The sequence below is a fragment of the Tachysurus vachellii genome, chromosome 15 (genome assembly GCF_030014155.1).
Source record: "Tachysurus vachellii isolate PV-2020 chromosome 15, HZAU_Pvac_v1, whole genome shotgun sequence".
Classification (NCBI taxonomy): domain Eukaryota; kingdom Metazoa; phylum Chordata; class Actinopteri; order Siluriformes; family Bagridae; genus Tachysurus; species Tachysurus vachellii.
The window spans coordinates 2,273,064-2,289,430 of record NC_083474.1 but is presented as its reverse complement, the minus strand read 5'-3'; the positions used below and the strand labels follow the sequence as shown (position 1 = coordinate 2,289,430).

The 16,367-nt window shown below is 37.4% G+C and overlaps 2 protein-coding genes across 3 annotated transcripts in view; both read left to right on the top strand.

Annotated features, from left to right (window-relative positions):
- The window catches only part of LOC132857972 (mitogen-activated protein kinase kinase kinase kinase 5-like), a 31,098-nt gene extending 26,538 nt beyond the window's left edge, over positions 1 to 4,560 (top strand). Inside the window, exons 27-32 of the mRNA XM_060888121.1 lie at positions 1,027 to 1,130; positions 2,019 to 2,196; positions 3,417 to 3,485; positions 3,626 to 3,718; positions 3,942 to 4,068; positions 4,246 to 4,560. Coding sequence (XP_060744104.1) covers positions 1,027 to 1,130; positions 2,019 to 2,196; positions 3,417 to 3,485; positions 3,626 to 3,718; positions 3,942 to 4,068; positions 4,246 to 4,342 — 668 coding nt within the window. The 3' untranslated portion in view covers positions 4,343 to 4,560. The remainder of the gene's footprint in view (positions 1 to 1,026; positions 1,131 to 2,018; positions 2,197 to 3,416; positions 3,486 to 3,625; positions 3,719 to 3,941; positions 4,069 to 4,245) is intronic.
- A 370-nt stretch (positions 4,561 to 4,930) lies between these two features.
- On the top strand, positions 4,931 to 15,948 carry zmp:0000000529 (WD repeat-containing protein 20). Of its 2 annotated transcripts, none has more exons than XM_060887920.1 (4): positions 4,931 to 5,493; positions 11,951 to 12,133; positions 12,389 to 13,766; positions 14,262 to 15,948. In XM_060887920.1, exons 1-4 carry the CDS (start codon positions 5,143 to 5,145, stop codon positions 14,468 to 14,470), a joined length of 2,121 nt encoding a protein of 706 aa, XP_060743903.1. In that variant the 5' UTR covers positions 4,931 to 5,142; the 3' UTR covers positions 14,471 to 15,948. The 2 variants fall into 2 exon arrangements, with proteins under 2 accessions (XP_060743903.1, XP_060743904.1); XM_060887921.1 differs by having other exon boundaries at positions 5,027 to 5,493; positions 12,389 to 13,747; positions 14,262 to 14,464.
- Positions 15,949 to 16,367: the final 419 nt, after the last annotated feature.

Here is a 16,367-nt window from a genome sequence, read left to right as displayed (position 1 = left end):
ATGGCTCAAATTCCCGTCAACTGCACCTAAATCTTTAACTCAATTCCACTTTTCTAATCAGAATCAAACTGTCGAAAACTGAAATTTCCCACTAACTGAACCTGCATTACTTTAATAACCCAAACTGACCTATTGTAATGTAAACTCAAATCCACATTACAATCACAATCGAAATTTCATATAATTCTAAATCCCAAAAACTCAAATCCACACCACTAGAAATCCCAGAATTAAATTTGACATTACTGTAAATACAATAAACTCAAATCAATAAACTAAATAATATTATATTATTAATAAATATTATTATTATTAATTAAATGTTATTTTTTTAAATTAATATTAATATTATTAATCAACTAATAAATGTGATTTTTTTATTGAAATCACATTTATTTTCTTTAATTGTTCTTTGTTTTTATTATGATTTTATCGTATGTCTCTTATTTTTACATATATTTTTTTCCTCTCTTATAAACTGTTTTCTAATTTCTATGTAAAGCATTTTGAATGACCTCTGTGTATGAAATGTGCTATACAAATAAACTTGCCTTGCCTTGCCTAAATCCCATAATATTAAATTCACATTACTGTGAATAGCACAATCTGATATAATGCTAAATCCCACAAATTCAAATCCACATTACTTTAAACCCTGCAAACTCAAATTGACACTGTTAGAAATCCCGAAAACTACATTTCACATTACTCTAAATGCCATAAAATCCCAGAAACATACTTTTCTTTATTTACACAACAATTCTAGACATTTCATTTATTTGAATCTTGAAATGATTTTATTCTACTGGCAGATAATGTTGCCTTTTAAAAGCATTTCTTTTTCTATATTTTTACACTTAATATGCGATACGATTGCTACATTTGAGATATTTTCTCTTGTCATTGTCTGCACTATATATACTGTATATGCTACGATTAAAGTCTGCTATATTGTTGATTGGAAATTATACAAACTTTCTATTTTTTCTAAAAAGAAATGATTTATTACCATCTTTCTGTCTTTAGTCCAGAACAATCAGCGCGGGTGTGTGTTCTTGTGCGGCGCTTTGGAGTCCAGAGTGGTTCTGCTGCAGTGGTACGAGCCCATGCAGAAGTTTATGCTCATAAAGGTCGGTAAAACAATATAGTCTGTACATTTTATTGTCTTACTTTCTCCAACACACCCTCATTCAACTCCTGCATCATTAACACGTCTTTAACGTATATACCTTTTATTTTAGCAACACACCAGTTCTTACAAATTAGTGAATTTCGGATCGATGAACAAAATGTAGCAGTGCTTCTATTGTATGCTTTGCAAGTATTGAGATTGTATCGAGATTTGTTCTTGCATTTTTGGCCATTTACAAGCTAATTACGCCAAAAGCTAGCTAACAGATTTCCTAAAACTATTTCAAGTCAAAGTTTTCACTTCATGATATTTACAAAATTACTCTCATATTCACTAGAAATTCTCTTCAATTTCAGAATAAAATGAAACACCACAAATTAATAGGTTGTCATCTACCAACTTAAAAATGAGGATAGTTAACAATGAAAAAAACGTGTATTTATTTTTTAACGCTTTAAACATTTTTAGATAGAACCACTTTTATCTCCTCATCTCTATCACATTTCCAAAATGTACTAAAGAACAATACATGAGACTTTATAATCAGTTTAAAACTGCATTTAATAATATGAACATGACAGAAATTTCTATTTCCCGCTATGACTTACATTGAAAACGCTATAAACAATTTTAAAGAAACCATATGGCTTTACCTTTTGCTGTTACAAAACACTGATACTGGGGACTCCTTCCAGAAATTCTAACTAAACATCTCCTTACAGAAAACATGAAATATCTTAGATATCATACCATATGAATGGATATACATCTTTTGTTAGATTATATGTGCATCTGCCTTGCAAGTCCCTGTGTAAGTTGTTGCTATCGAACGGTAACATATTAGAAAAAGCGATTGATTTTAGTAAGACTTTTTTTTTTGCTACAGGATTTTGACTTCCCGTTGCCGTCCCCATTGCGTGTGTTTGAGATGTTACTGGCTCCGGATCAGGAATACCCGATGGTGTGTATTGGGGTCAACAAGAGTGCGAACTCTGTGCATCCTGTTCACCTGGAGATCATTAACCTCAACTCTAACACTTCTTGGTTCACCAGCACTAGTGTCGGTAAGCAACTTTAATAATTCTTCGACCTTGTTTAGTAGTAGCTTGACTAAAGTAACAAAAGTCGTTTTACAATTAAGTGGCTGTTATTATTATTATTATTGTTGTTTTATGATTGTTGTGGCCAAAGAAGTTTGTAAGTTTAAAGAAGATCAGAAAACGTAAATTTTTATTTAAAAAAAATACTCAAAATGCTAAGCCGGCGGGTCAACGAATTTTAGGCCGAAAATTATCCCCAAATCCGATTCTCATCAAATTCGCTATACGTGTAAGGAAACACTTGGGATGGAGATTATTTTTATCCTATTATGCATAGATTCTGCAATATAGCATTTCAAAATTATTGCCGATACTGTATTAGGGTGTGAAAAGCATTACAGCTAAAATCTCAGCTCTGGAGCATGATAGATGCACCAAATCATACCAAAATATTAGTTTTAACCCCCCTTTTCACATACTGCAAGTTTAAAGAAGATCAGAAAACGTCAATTTTTGGTCAAAAAAGTACTCAAAATGCTAAGAAAATTTTCCCCAAATCCGATTCTCATCAAATTCACTATACATGTAAGGAAACTCAATATTAACTTGGGATGGAGATTATTTTTATCCTATTATGCATAGATTCTGCGATATAGCATTTCAAAATTTCCATTTTTTGTGCTTTTTTTAAATGGAAAACTATTTGAATTGTCAAAATAGCTAGCACAGGATTCTTCCAGTGAAGACACATTTGTAATTACTTTCTATGATAGCCGTACTCAATGTTTGATGGACATGAATGGATAAGCTTTTGCTGGATGCAAGCTGTCATGACGTCACGCAACACGTCTGGATTAAAATCTCTGCAAAATCTTGGAAGGACCGAACACTATACACATATTAGTTAGTAATATTAGCATAACTCAAGAATGGTGCTACAATTTTATAATTTTCTATTAACATCATATTCTGAAGTGCTTTATTCTTTTATACCACTTGACAACAATTACAGTATTGCTAATAAAAAATACTTTAAGTTTATAGCTACATTTAATGTTAAGTGTAACATCCACAAGATAGGTTAGATCAAGTTCTCACTTCTGTTATAGCAGCTATAAATGTTTGTTCATTCACCGGTCCCTGGTTCATCTCCAGTGTATCAGTATTATGTCCTGATTAACCACATAACCGCAGTTTGTGTGTATGTGTGTGTTTGTTTTTGTGTGTATGTGTGTGTTTGTTAGAGACCCGAAGCCTGGAGAGAGTTCAAGTGAATCAGTTGGATTGTGACACACTCCTTGTTCTTATTGAGAGTAAGTGAACTTGTTGTGTTTAGTTTAGGATGTTCAGATGTTTCAACAGTTTTGTAGTTTGTAGTAGACAAATCTTCCATATAAGAAAATTCTTCTGAAAATTTTTGGAAAACGCTTTATTCCACTTGTTTTTCCCACAGACACGGTGCATGTGGTGAACTTGGACGGGGCAATAAAATGCTCCAGGAAGCTGCAGGCAGAAGTCAGCTTCCCTTGGGAGGTTGAATCAGTAGGTAAGTTATCAGTTACATAGAATTGCTAACACTGTGTTCCTAAAAGTAGCCTGCTAGCCTTTGTTGAACAGGAGTAGCTAATATATAAACTAGCAAACAAGTGAAAACAAACAGACATTTTCTCTAAGGAGTCTCCAGTGTAAAAACTTTAGGTTTTCCACCATGGGAAAGTCTTCACAAAAAAGAGACGCTTTAATTGTAACTGTATTATGTGTGTGTGTAGTGTATGTTGAGGACACATTGTTGGCTCTATGGAAACATGGCTGGCAGAGGAGAGGTGAGGTGTTCTCAGAAATACTGCAGGACATCACTGAATCTAGGAAAATATTCCGACTTATTGGATCAGACAGGTATACACACACACACACACACACACACACATACACACATACATATTTTTGTTTTGTGGACCTTCCACTGACATAACAATTGTTGTGTAGCTAATTACTGCTTTGCTACTGCTAACATAGTCACTTTGTAGTATTGTGTAGTGTTTGTAAAACAGTGTATATTGATTTTTTTCACAGAATGATTGTGTTGGAGACACGGCTGAGTGAGGATCAGTCAGGACTGTGTAATCTGTATGTCCTGGAGATTGCTGAGCATGTTGTCTTAATGTCTTGAACGCACACACACAGACACACACACCTTATATGCACCTTTTGCATATAAAAAACATAACTATAAACACTGTCAACACAAAAGTGGAAAGGTGTGTGTGTGTATGTGTGTGTCGCAAACAAGACTCACTTTGGTCTGTGTGCGTGTGCATGTGCGTGTGTGTGTGTGTGTGTGTGTGTGTGTGTGCACGTGTGTGTGTGTGTGTGTGTGTGTGCATATATACAGTATTCTGCTAATTAAACTCATAACACCAGTTCCAGGTCTGAGTGTGTTCTTGTGCATTTGTGTGGTTTATTAAGACGTCCGAGTTCTCGCCTCAAATAGTAAATGAGCACAGAGACAGAGAAAAGAGCTGCTACAACATGGCCACCATGACTGCTATATGGGTTGGGTTCCAATCAAACCAGACAAGAGTGCTGATTTTAGTGTGTGTGTGTGTGTGTGTGTGTGTGTGAAGTCACTGTAGGATGCCTCAATGGATTTGACTTTATTTTATCCATATAAATCCAATCATATTTGTTGTGCATAAATATCTTCTTTAGATAGAGAAATGAAGAAATAGATAGATAGATAGATAGATAGATAGATAGATAGATAGATAGACAGATAGACAGATTGACAGATAGATAGATAGTGTTTATTTTATTCGTATCTCGACCTGTAGAGTACACATTAGATCACAACTTTAATATTCGTTTCCTACCTGTTTTAGTTGTTAGATTAAATATTTATAAATTTTTTTATGGCGTTCATTTCCGTGTCATGGGCTCTGGACTTCCGGTGCGGCCTCGTTGGTGCTAAAGATGGCCGGCGATGGAGGCGCTCTGAAGGATATAAACGAGATCAAGTCGCAGTTTCGCACCAGGGAAGGTTTCTATAAGCTGCTCACGCTCTCGGACTCGCAGCAGCGCTCCGGATTAGCGCGCGGTCCCGGTGCCGGAGGCGCCGCAGCCGGTGCCGCTTCGATACCGGGGGGCGGCGGCGGTGTGGTACCGGGACCCGGCGGCTCCTCTCCGGCTTCGGCGGGCTTCCTGCCCCCGGTGCGGGTCTCCATGGTGAAGCTTCAGCCGGAAGACCCGAGCGAGGAGTCCGAACGTGTGTGTTTCAATGTCGGGAGGGAGCTCTACTTCTACACGTACACCAATATTAAAAAGGTGCGCAAACACACCGTCTGATTCAATAAAGGGAAAGATTTATTATTTATTTATTCGGTAAATAAATAATGGGTTTCATCTACGTGAGCGCACACACAATCCTTCTTATCTCTATTATTATTATTATTATTATTATTATTATTATTATTATTATTATTATTTTGTTTTTATTATTATTATCATCATTATTATTCTTATAAATAATTATTGTTACTGTTATTATTGTTGTTATTAATATTATCAATATTTTATTACTACTATTATTATTAAAAATAATAATTAATAAGAAGAATGATCATCATTATTTTATTTTTATATATTATTTTTTTTCTTATTATTAATATTATCATGGTCATTATTATATTATTCTCATTAAAATTTTTTATTATTATTATTATGGTGAGCTGGAAATCTCAGTTCCAGATAAACCTGACATGAGTAGGATTGGTCTGTTATACACCTGCATAATATAATAATACCGAAAAAATACTATTTTTTTCGTAAAGGAAATAAATGTAAAACCTTTTTTTAAATTATTATTATTATTTTTTTTATCTCTCTACAAGGACTACAGATGCTGTCAGGTCACAGTGTCCCGTCTGCCGGATACAGCAGCATCTTGATTTTCCATCACTAATTATTTTACTTTAATAATGTTTTGTTTATTTAGTAGTTTGCTTAGTCATTTTAAACAGACACAAATCTCATGAACAATATTTCAAAGGTGTTTTATTAGGATTATTAATTCCATGATTAAAAATGTAATTTAAAGTTGTATTTAATTTTTAATAAAAATAAATATATATAATATAATAATAAATAATAACATTTTTGTCAGTATTACAAACAAGCAATTTTTTAAGAAAGAAGATGATTATTCTTATTAAGACTTGATTTGAACGTGTCTGGTATAGGAATTTTATCATTTTTTGGCTGTGCTGTTTTGTGGCAGTTTTTATAACAGAAGATCAGCACATAAACATATGACATCAATTCTAACACGATTTCTATAAAGCTCATTTTTTGCTTTAGGCAGGAGGTCAAAAGAAAATGACCTTGTTTCCTGTTCAACAGTCACATTTACTTACCCCTTTTTCTAACTCTGTATAAGTAGTTAGCATTGTTAGCATCTTCAACATGCGTTCATTTTTTGTTACTAATGCCTTAGTCATAATTAATGGATGTACAAAGAAATAAAATAAAATAATTTTAAAATAATTTGAAAAACATCTGAACTTTGCTCTAGTGAGGTTTTCTGTAAGGAGAAAATTTGATTCCAAATAGAAAAGGAGAGGTGTTTGTGATTGAGCTAACCTGTTTAACAGATGTTCTCTTACATTAAATGGCAACTATAATTGGATAAAATGTATGACGTGTCATTCATTAATAAATGAAGAGTCTTAATGGGTATCTCGAAGAAATAAAAATGAGCTGCCTCATACTACATACGTTTACGTATTTTTTTGGAAGGTAAATGCAACTGTAGTCATTAACGTTTAGATGCCCAATGGTCTTCTTCTGAGAAAAGTCGAATTCTTGGATTCTTCGGATAGAAATTGGTATCGGGGACAAATTTGTTAGTCCAAAAGGAATTGAGTCAGGAAACCTGAGTCTTTTACATATATAAAATCTCAAAAAACAAGTTGGAGATGATGAGCCTGTTATGGTTGTGGTACCAAATAACTTTACCTAGCTAACTTGGCTAATTGTTTTGGTTTGGTTGTTTTGATGCGTTGAGACTGTCTCGGATTTAAAAAACGGATAATATGGCGACGTTAATCAGCAGGCAGACACTAAAATCCTGCATGTTCAACAAGTGCTCAAGTGTTCAACAAATACTGAAATAAACTGTTAGCTGTAAATGTAATATATTAGCAGGAATTATATCAGGTGTGAACCCAGATGTTGATGCCGTGATGATAAATCTCCACAGCTCCACAAAAATTTTATTTTATTTGCTGTGGTCTGAATTACTGTTCGATTTGTGAACTTCATATTTTATTCATAATCGTGTATCTACGCTTAAGTCTCGTGCTTGCTGACATGACTTCCAACAGACACAGTGAAGATTACATCTTTTGGGGTTTGCATTTCCTGATAGTGTGTGTGGATTTATGACCAGAGTCCATTTTATATAACAATCAGTTAGCCTTTGTGTTATTAATTTTAGAATTCTATTTATTTTATAGGTGCAGTAGTCAATTTTTGTTTATCGATAATACAAATAAGCTTCTCAGAAATCACTATGAGCCAGTTTCTGTGTTTAAAGTGCTATGTAGTGAGCCTGAAAGTGATGCCATGATGATCCATGCTAATGCTTGTTAGCATGCTGACTCTAGTAGAATCTTGGGTTTGTTGTAATGGGATGGAGACAGGGGACTTATCAAAACCTGATAGTGACCTACTCGTAGAGAAAATGGCTTTTCTAGGGTTCTTTGAGTGTGTTGGTTAATTAAGGGTTCTTACCTTTTTTCTTTCTACCAGCAAAACACTGTTATATTTATTTACCCAAAAGTGCAACTTTTTTACTCAATTTAGTTCCCACCCACCAGTCAGCTCTCTTCTGCCATACTACAGCTACAACTTTGGAGTGTGAAGGCTAATAAATGCCTCCAACTGCATGATTACAGACTACAGCATATGCTCTTTTCTGCATACATACTGTATGCTCACAAGATGCCAGTGATTGGAAGACATTGCTGTGATTAACAGAAGTGAGAGAGTTGGTCATGGCCATGTCAACACAGTAGAGGCTCAGTGTTTAAATGCTCTTGCTTAACGATCAGAAGGCTGACAACACAGTGCTGCCAGTGTTGGGCCCTTGAGCAAGGCCCCTAGCCCTGTGGTATATGTGGAGCAAAATATTCTCTGTACCGTAACGTATTAGCGACAAATGAAGGGTTCTGCTTAAGAGAGCCATGGTCAATTTCCCTCTCTTGGCTCCCAGCCATGGACGGATGAAGTATTTTCAGGCAGTAACATAAAGATTTTTATGCAATATGAGAAAGGTATAATGGAGGCAGAGTTGATATGGCTGCTGGAATGTGTGCCAGAAAAGCTCAAAAGGACTCTATGGTTATAATTTGGGGTGATAATTTTGGAGTTATTCTGGGGTGCCGGTCCCAAGCCCAGATAACATGGGATGCTTGCGTTAGGATAGGGCACCCGGCGTAAAACGTGCCAAATCAGATATGCGCACCAGAAGATCCGCTGTGGCGACCCCAACCAGGGAGCAGCCGAAAAAAAACAACAAAATTTGGAGATGGTCTGTCCAGAGGAGCAGAGTCGTGCCATGTATAAGCCGCCGTCATTTTTAGTTTATCTTTATTCCTGAGAAGCCTCATATAATCCTCTTTATTTTAGTATTATCTTTAAAAATGGTAACGTTGTTCAGAAACAACATTTATGACCATAGGATGTACCTGAATACTTTCTAAATACTTGCTGAGTATCACAACTACGTAATACGGTAATGATGGGGTCCACAGAATACCAAGATATGGCTGCACAAATCTTCACAAACAGTTGTAACCTGACAGTCTAAGTTGTACGCTTCCTTGGGGTTTCTCCATACATAAACTCGACCTGCTGTTGGGAATAATATAAATGGTTATTCTTCAGACCATATCTCTCGTTTCCAGTCATCAGCTTAATGGTTTAGCAGTTGCAACTATTCCAAGGATGTTGGCTTTGTGAAGTTCTCTGCAGACTGTTTTTATGGAAACAAGGTCTTTAAGCTGATATTAAGTTCTGCTGTCTCTTGTTGCTTCCTAGAGTTCAACGGTCCCCATCAAGTTCTGAATTTTTGTCCATTATTCTAGTCTTGCCATGCTTTGTATATGCAGTCATAATCATGGAGCCTTGCTCCTGAAACACCAAAGATTTGGGCTGTTACAGATGCTCCTGCTTAACGGGCTTCCACGATCTGTCTTCTTTGGAATTCCGACAAGTCACCGATTTCAACAATGATCACTTTTCAACTAATCACTCCTGAACACAACTTGTTTTATACTGGCATGCAACCTAGACAATATATAGCAACAAAAAATAAATAAATGATAAGGCCATCCTTAAAAATATTCTTGTTTGCCGTAACTTGACCGAATCTGTCAATTTAGGACCGACTCAATTTTTTATTTTTTTGCTTTAAGTCCGACCGACTTGCCGGTTGTAAATAAGACCGGCCTTTTTTTTTACTCTTCAAACAACTAATACAAAAGCAATAAAATAATATTAATTATATTTTAGTAAGTATTGTAAATATATAAATTGCCTAGGCCTACATACAAACGAAGGATACGTTCTTTCTTTTAAATAAAAACCCGTGACGTCCTCTATGTTTACACTGGTTAACGGTTAACGGATGTCACACTATGGCCTGTGCGTTTGCTTCGTCTCATACTCTCATTCACTGTCAGAGTCAATGCTTGGTAATGTTGGCTGTGGCTGCAGTAAACAAAATGTTCGCGGTCACCGTTTAAACAAATTTGTTTGTAGTCTAGATTGCATGCATCAAAATGAGGTTTGCAATGATCCGCCCGAAGGCACGGGTTGAAGACCCAGTCAGTGACGTTACGATATGCTAATTTGTTTAAATTCATACCTACGTAATCACCGTCACCAAAATTATACTTTTTTTTTACATTGAAACTTGAAAAAAAAAAATTAGACCTACCTACTGACCTACCTTTTTTTTTTTTTTTTTTTTTTTTTTTACTGTTACTGCAAACCAAAATATTTTTAAGGATGGCCTGATCACATCATTGTTCACAGTAGCCTGCACAAATAATATTAACAATGTGTGTTCACGTTATTTTTCCAAATCCATTGTCTCGGTATATAAATGTTAAAACGATATGTGATTAGTGGAGGTTAGTTATAACAAGTGTGATAGTTATGTGACCACAAAACTTTGGCCATATAGTGTATATGATGTCTGATGTCAATTTGCACCCAGGTAAAGTTCCCTTTTCACGCAGAAATGGAAAAAATATAACATTTGTTAGTTTCCTCCCTATAGACATCTGTAGTCCATTTACACAAAAAGTCTACATGTAATATTAATGACTTGCAGACTCATTGTAGTCATAAATTTGTCTTCATTTTCTCCATGTTCCTCCATGGTAGTGGTGGTGAATAAATCAGCACCATCTGCTTCCTGGTGCACAGTTTTTTCCTTTGTCAGTTGTAGCTGCAGTCAAGCAATCTTCTTATGACAAGTGTCTATTACTTTTTTGCTACCTCTTTTTTTTTTTTTTTATGACACTGGACAGGTGTGTCCGTCCTTATCCGGATTGGACCAATGTGGAGACAGGTTTCTGTTCCAGCTATGCAGAAGCCAACTGAATAACAAGCTAAACTGATTAAACAGGTGGAATCATGTTTGGCTTCTGCTTGACAGGAATAAAAACCTGCAGCCAAACCACCCTTTCCGGAAAAGATTAGAGACCCCTGGGGAGAGCAGGTGTTGCCTGCCACTTGTACAGTTGTAGGGAACCGATAACTTGGTGTCGCCCAGTGTTTGACGTTAAAAAGCTTGGCACATGCTTTATTGCGCTACCAGCAGCCACCTTCCACCATAACGTTATTTTATCATTAACACAGAAAAAAGTTAGCCTTAGCATGTAGCTCCCTACTATCATGTGTGCTGATAATTGATCATATCGCGGTAAAGTAAAAATGTATTAAACATTAGTATACTTAAGGTACATTATCAAATGCACTAACAGTAGCCCCGCCCACAGCCCCTGACACAAGCGGTTCTTAAGTCTAAGCCTTTCCACTAGATGTTGGAGGCTGTGGCAATTTTTCATTCAGACACAAGAGCATAAGTGAGGTCAGGCACTGATGTTGAGTAAAGGTTGCTGGGGCTGCAGTGTCCCAGTTAATCCCAAAGGTGTTCAGTGGTGTTGAGGTCAGAGCTCTATGTGGAACACTTGGTGGTTTTTCCACTAAGCTTTCTTTGTGTACAAGTGCCTGGAACAAGTTTGGGGCTCTTACATAGAGGGAAGAGAAATAGTAATGCGACAGCATACAAAGACATTGTACACAGTTGTGCGCTTCCATCTTTGTGGCAACAGTTTGGGGCAGAACCACATATCACGGATGATCAAGTGTTTTGCTTGATTGACTACATTTGGACTAAGAAAAATGTCTACTTTTCCTTTGTTGCCTAACTGTTCCTTAAAGACATGTTAGAATATCTCAAATGAAGCTTGTAAGATGAGAGATATATGCTTGTGAAGTGTTTTATCCATGCATTAATAAACACCTTTTGTGCTAGCTTATGGTTGTTATAATTTCTTATACAACTGATTAATAAACAAGATCTCAGGTTTGGTCTTCCTGATAGTAGATGTGCTGTGTTTTTGGATATTTTGATGTTTGATGCCAAATGTGGTTTACACACAATGTACACTCCTGTGGTTTTTATGTCCTTTTCTTTCCCATTCCATAGGCAGTGGATCTAAGTAAGCCTATAGATAAGCGTATATATAAAGGGACTCAGCCCACGTGTCATGACTTTAATCAGTATTCAGCAACTGCGGACAGCGTGGCTCTCATCGTGGGGTTCTCGGCAGGCCAGGTGCAGTACCTGGACCCCATCAAAAAAGAGACCAGCAAGCTCTTCAATGAAGAGGTGTGTGGGTGAGATTGTCCAGTAGAGGTCTTAAGTTCCAGAATAATTTGATGTCTTGTGTAGTTTACTTTTAATATGACAATATTTTATGTAATGCAAATAGGTTAATAAGACCCAAACGTGGTCATAGAAGTTGTGATGATGTATAATAACTGAAGAACCTAACACAATGTTGACCAGAGGAAAGTTGGCTGGAAAGTTACTAATATTTACGGTCTTCTTGCTCTTCTGTTTTATCCCTTTGTTGTTTTACAGAGATTAATAGACAAAACAAAAGTGACCTGTCTCAAATGGCTCCCTAAATCTGAGAACTTATTCCTGGCCTCCCATGCTAGTGGTCACCTCTACCTCTATAATGTGGAGCACCCATGTGGCACTACAGCGCCACAGTATTCTCTGCTTCGTCAGGGTGAGGGTTTTGCTGTTTATGCTTGCAAAACCAAAACGCCTCGTAATCCACTTCTGAAATGGGCAGTGGGGGAAGGTGGGCTGAATGAATTTGCTTTTTCACCCGACGGTGTGCACATAGCTTGTGTCGGCCAAGATGGTTGCCTACGTGTCTTTCATTTTGATTCAATGGAGCTGCATGGTGTCATGAAGAGCTACTTTGGTGGATTGCTCTGCGTTTCTTGGAGTCCAGACGGGAAATATTTGGCTACTGGTGGAGAAGATGACTTGGTCACTGTATGGTCGTTTGCAGAGAGTCGTGTGGTGGCACGAGGTCATGGCCACAAGTCCTGGGTCAACGTTGTGGCATTTGACCCTTTTACCACCAGCTTAGAAGAAGAGGAACCAATAGAGCTTAGCGGTAGTGAAGAGGATCTCCACCAGGGTCAGGGGTCATTAAATTTTGGTCGTGTGCGAACCAGCAGCACTTTGTCCCGTCTCTCTCGACACAGCTCTAAAGGTGGTGGGCCATCTGTCTCATACCGATTCGGATCGGTGGGACAAGATACCCAGTTTTGCCTCTGGGATCTCACAGATGATGTCCTGTATCCTCGACTTCCCCTGTCCCGTGCCCTCACTAACACTTTCAGCTCCAACGCACCACCTTCCATTAGTGCAAGTTTGAACAGCACAAGTGGAAGTGGAGGGGTTGAAGGTCACCACCACCCTTCTAACACCCACCAGACAGCATCATTACCCCTTCCTCTACCTCGCTCACTCTCAAGGTCCAATTCCCTTCCACACCCTGCTGTTGCAAATGTTTCAAAAAGCCAAGGGGGGACGGAAAGTGGAGGGACGGTAGGAAGTGCAGGGGGAAGCAGTGCTCCCTTTAGCATTGGACGTTTTGCAACATTGTCGCTCCAAGAGCGCAAATCAGACAAGTCCGCTACTGGAGGAGAAAAGGAGCACAAGCGCTACCACAGTCTTGGGAACATCAGCAAGAGCAATGACAAGATCATCGTAGCGCCACGTAGCAACCGACTAGATGCCTCTAAGGTGCTAGGAACAACGTTGTGTCCACGGATGAACGAAGTCCCGTTGCTAGAACCTCTTGTTTGTAAGAAGATTGCTCATGAGAGGCTCACAGTTCTTGTCTTCATGGACGATTGTATAATCACTGCATGCCAAGAGGGCCTCATCTGTACCTGGGCAAGGCCGGGCAAATTGGTGAGACCTCAAATGATTGGTAATGTCTTTAAGGCATATTCATTTATTTTTGACATCAGTGTTGAGTCTTTTTTTACATGGGTAAAATTCTGGTAAGATTTTAACCACATCCAATTAGACTTGTAGCCGTATGAGTCTGCAGTTAGACAGTTCACCATTTGAATGCTGTATCATTTATAATATTCATATTAGAACACTTCATAACCAGCGTCTTGCCCCTTGCTTCCAGTTGCATGGAAAAAGGGTATCCATTATAAAATTTGCAGTTTAGCATGTTATGTTTCTTGTTTAACATTCCATAATAAAGTGACGTGTCTTATGTTGAGAGCATGTGGCTTAGAGTGATGGATGAATTAAATTTGTGTAACAATATGGCTACAATTTTGTCTCAGACCTTCTGAGTGGTAATCGTGATGTACAAGTTTCAGGAAGTGACCAGGGGTAGTCATGGTATCTTTAGGAATCTGTTTGTTGTTTATTTGCTCAAATTTAATTTGTGTTCTTCTTGTTGCAGCATTCTTCTCAACCATTATCGACACAAAATGGAAACTCACCCAGTGGAACGGTGGTATAGCTGGCAGCAAAGCTTTTTCACAGTCAACTGCACTGACAGTTCCTGCTTCCTGTTTTCAGAGGCTTTACTTCTGGTCCTTGAGGCCTGGAGTTGGCACAGTGTTACCACTGTTGTTACTCTGTCTTATTTTCATATCCATACAAACATAAAACACACACACACAGCTTATGACAAATATACAAAGACGGTGACACGAGCCACACAAATGTAGATACTTATCTTCCATATCAGCTTCACCATACGTTCCGTTCACATTTTTTTTGATGTAAAGGAGACTGAGACATTCCTTCCATCACCCGACCCCCTTTGCCAAAAGGAAAGGGAGGGGAAAAACACTGTAGATGCCACGGCCATTGTATCTTATTTATTTATTTTATCATTGAAACGGTAGTAATTTATATTGTACATATTCAAAATATTCTATAAAGGCAGAGGACAAAATGTATTGAAATAACAAACTCAAATAATTAATATATGAAAATCCTATATTGTACATAGTTATGTTTGAATGTTATGTTTGTGAAACGTAGGGGATCTAAAGATTTAGCGTTTCTGTATGCTAGTGCTCCCTATGCTGTTCAGGCCAACGATTGGGATTTGATGAAGTAGCTGCATTCCTTCTAACCTAAACTAGTCTCCTGACTCTTACAGAACACTGTCCTTGAAAGAATTACACGTTCAACAAGGTCAACATACAGAGCTAAAATGCTACTAGCTTACGTTTGGTAATTACTCAAAGTAAAAATGTGACATATTTACAAGCTTTCTCAAATCTAAGCTTTCTCAATATTGCTGACTACAGTTATAGTTTTTATTCCATCAGTGAATTAAACTAGGCTTTGCGAATTAAGCCAATTTGCTAGCTAATTAAGCTAGCTAGCTTGAGAGAGATACTTGTCACTGTAGTTCAGTAACATATATAACTGTTGTAGCATCTATTAGGCAGAATTTTTATTACCTGCTATGCCTCTTGCAATATTTTGCACAAATTAAGAGTTTTGAGTTTTAGCCTATTAGACAAGCACAGATGGTTTTCCAGAAGGTTGAAAGTTTGAGCTAGCAAGTTTTACAGAATGTTCTAATAATTTGAGGAATGTATAGCTATTTTGCTGTCTAACTGATTTTGGATTAATGTGACACTGACTGTGGTGGTTTTCCTGGTATCATTCATATAAAATTAGTTTTTCTTGAGTGCCCCTGAGCTCCACTGTTGAGAACTCGCTGTCTTGGTTATGTTTGTAATGTTTTAGTATAACGGTAAGGTTTACATGTTGATGTTTAAGGTATTGAAGTAGCTGTATTCATTTATAAGGTTTTGCTTAATACTTTATTTCAACGCATGACTGAAGAAGCTTAGCTTCTTAGCCACATTCAGTACCTTAGCTTAGTTAGTCAACAGATCAGCTCTGAAGGGAGGACCACCACAGTCACCAAAACAGCTGCTGAGCTAGGTTATGTGATTCATGAGCAAAGATTTCCAAAACACTGTCAAAAAAAGATCAACAATTAGCTTGCTCTTTAACAAGCCTTCATCAACTTCAGTTTTTTTTTGCCTTGTGTGTTGTCCGATATGTTAATATTGATTGTGCAGTGGGAAACAATTAAACAGGAAGAACCTTGACAATGACGGAGAGCGGAATGTGGATGCAATGATTTGCTGTTAAGTTTTATGTACGCAGTGTATCCTTTAGCATACTAACTAGCTAACAGTGAAGTAAGTAAGCTCCATCAGCTTTGCTTTTTACGTTTGTGAACCGATTTGTCCTCATTTTGACTGAACTCCTTTAGCAGACCTGCCAACCTTCATGCATTTTTGCCGAAAGGGTAGTCGTCTTTTCCTACCCCAATAAAAACGCCAATCAGTATATGAATATTAGTACATGAAATGATTGACAATCACATACATGATTTGAACTGACACAGCTGAAATCCCTGCCCCTTCCTGTCCCCATCTCAAATTAGTAATATTTTAGCTGGCCGGCTCTTTTCGACTCAACTAGAGTTTACTGGAATGTTCTGCCTGAAAGACACAACACACTCAATCAT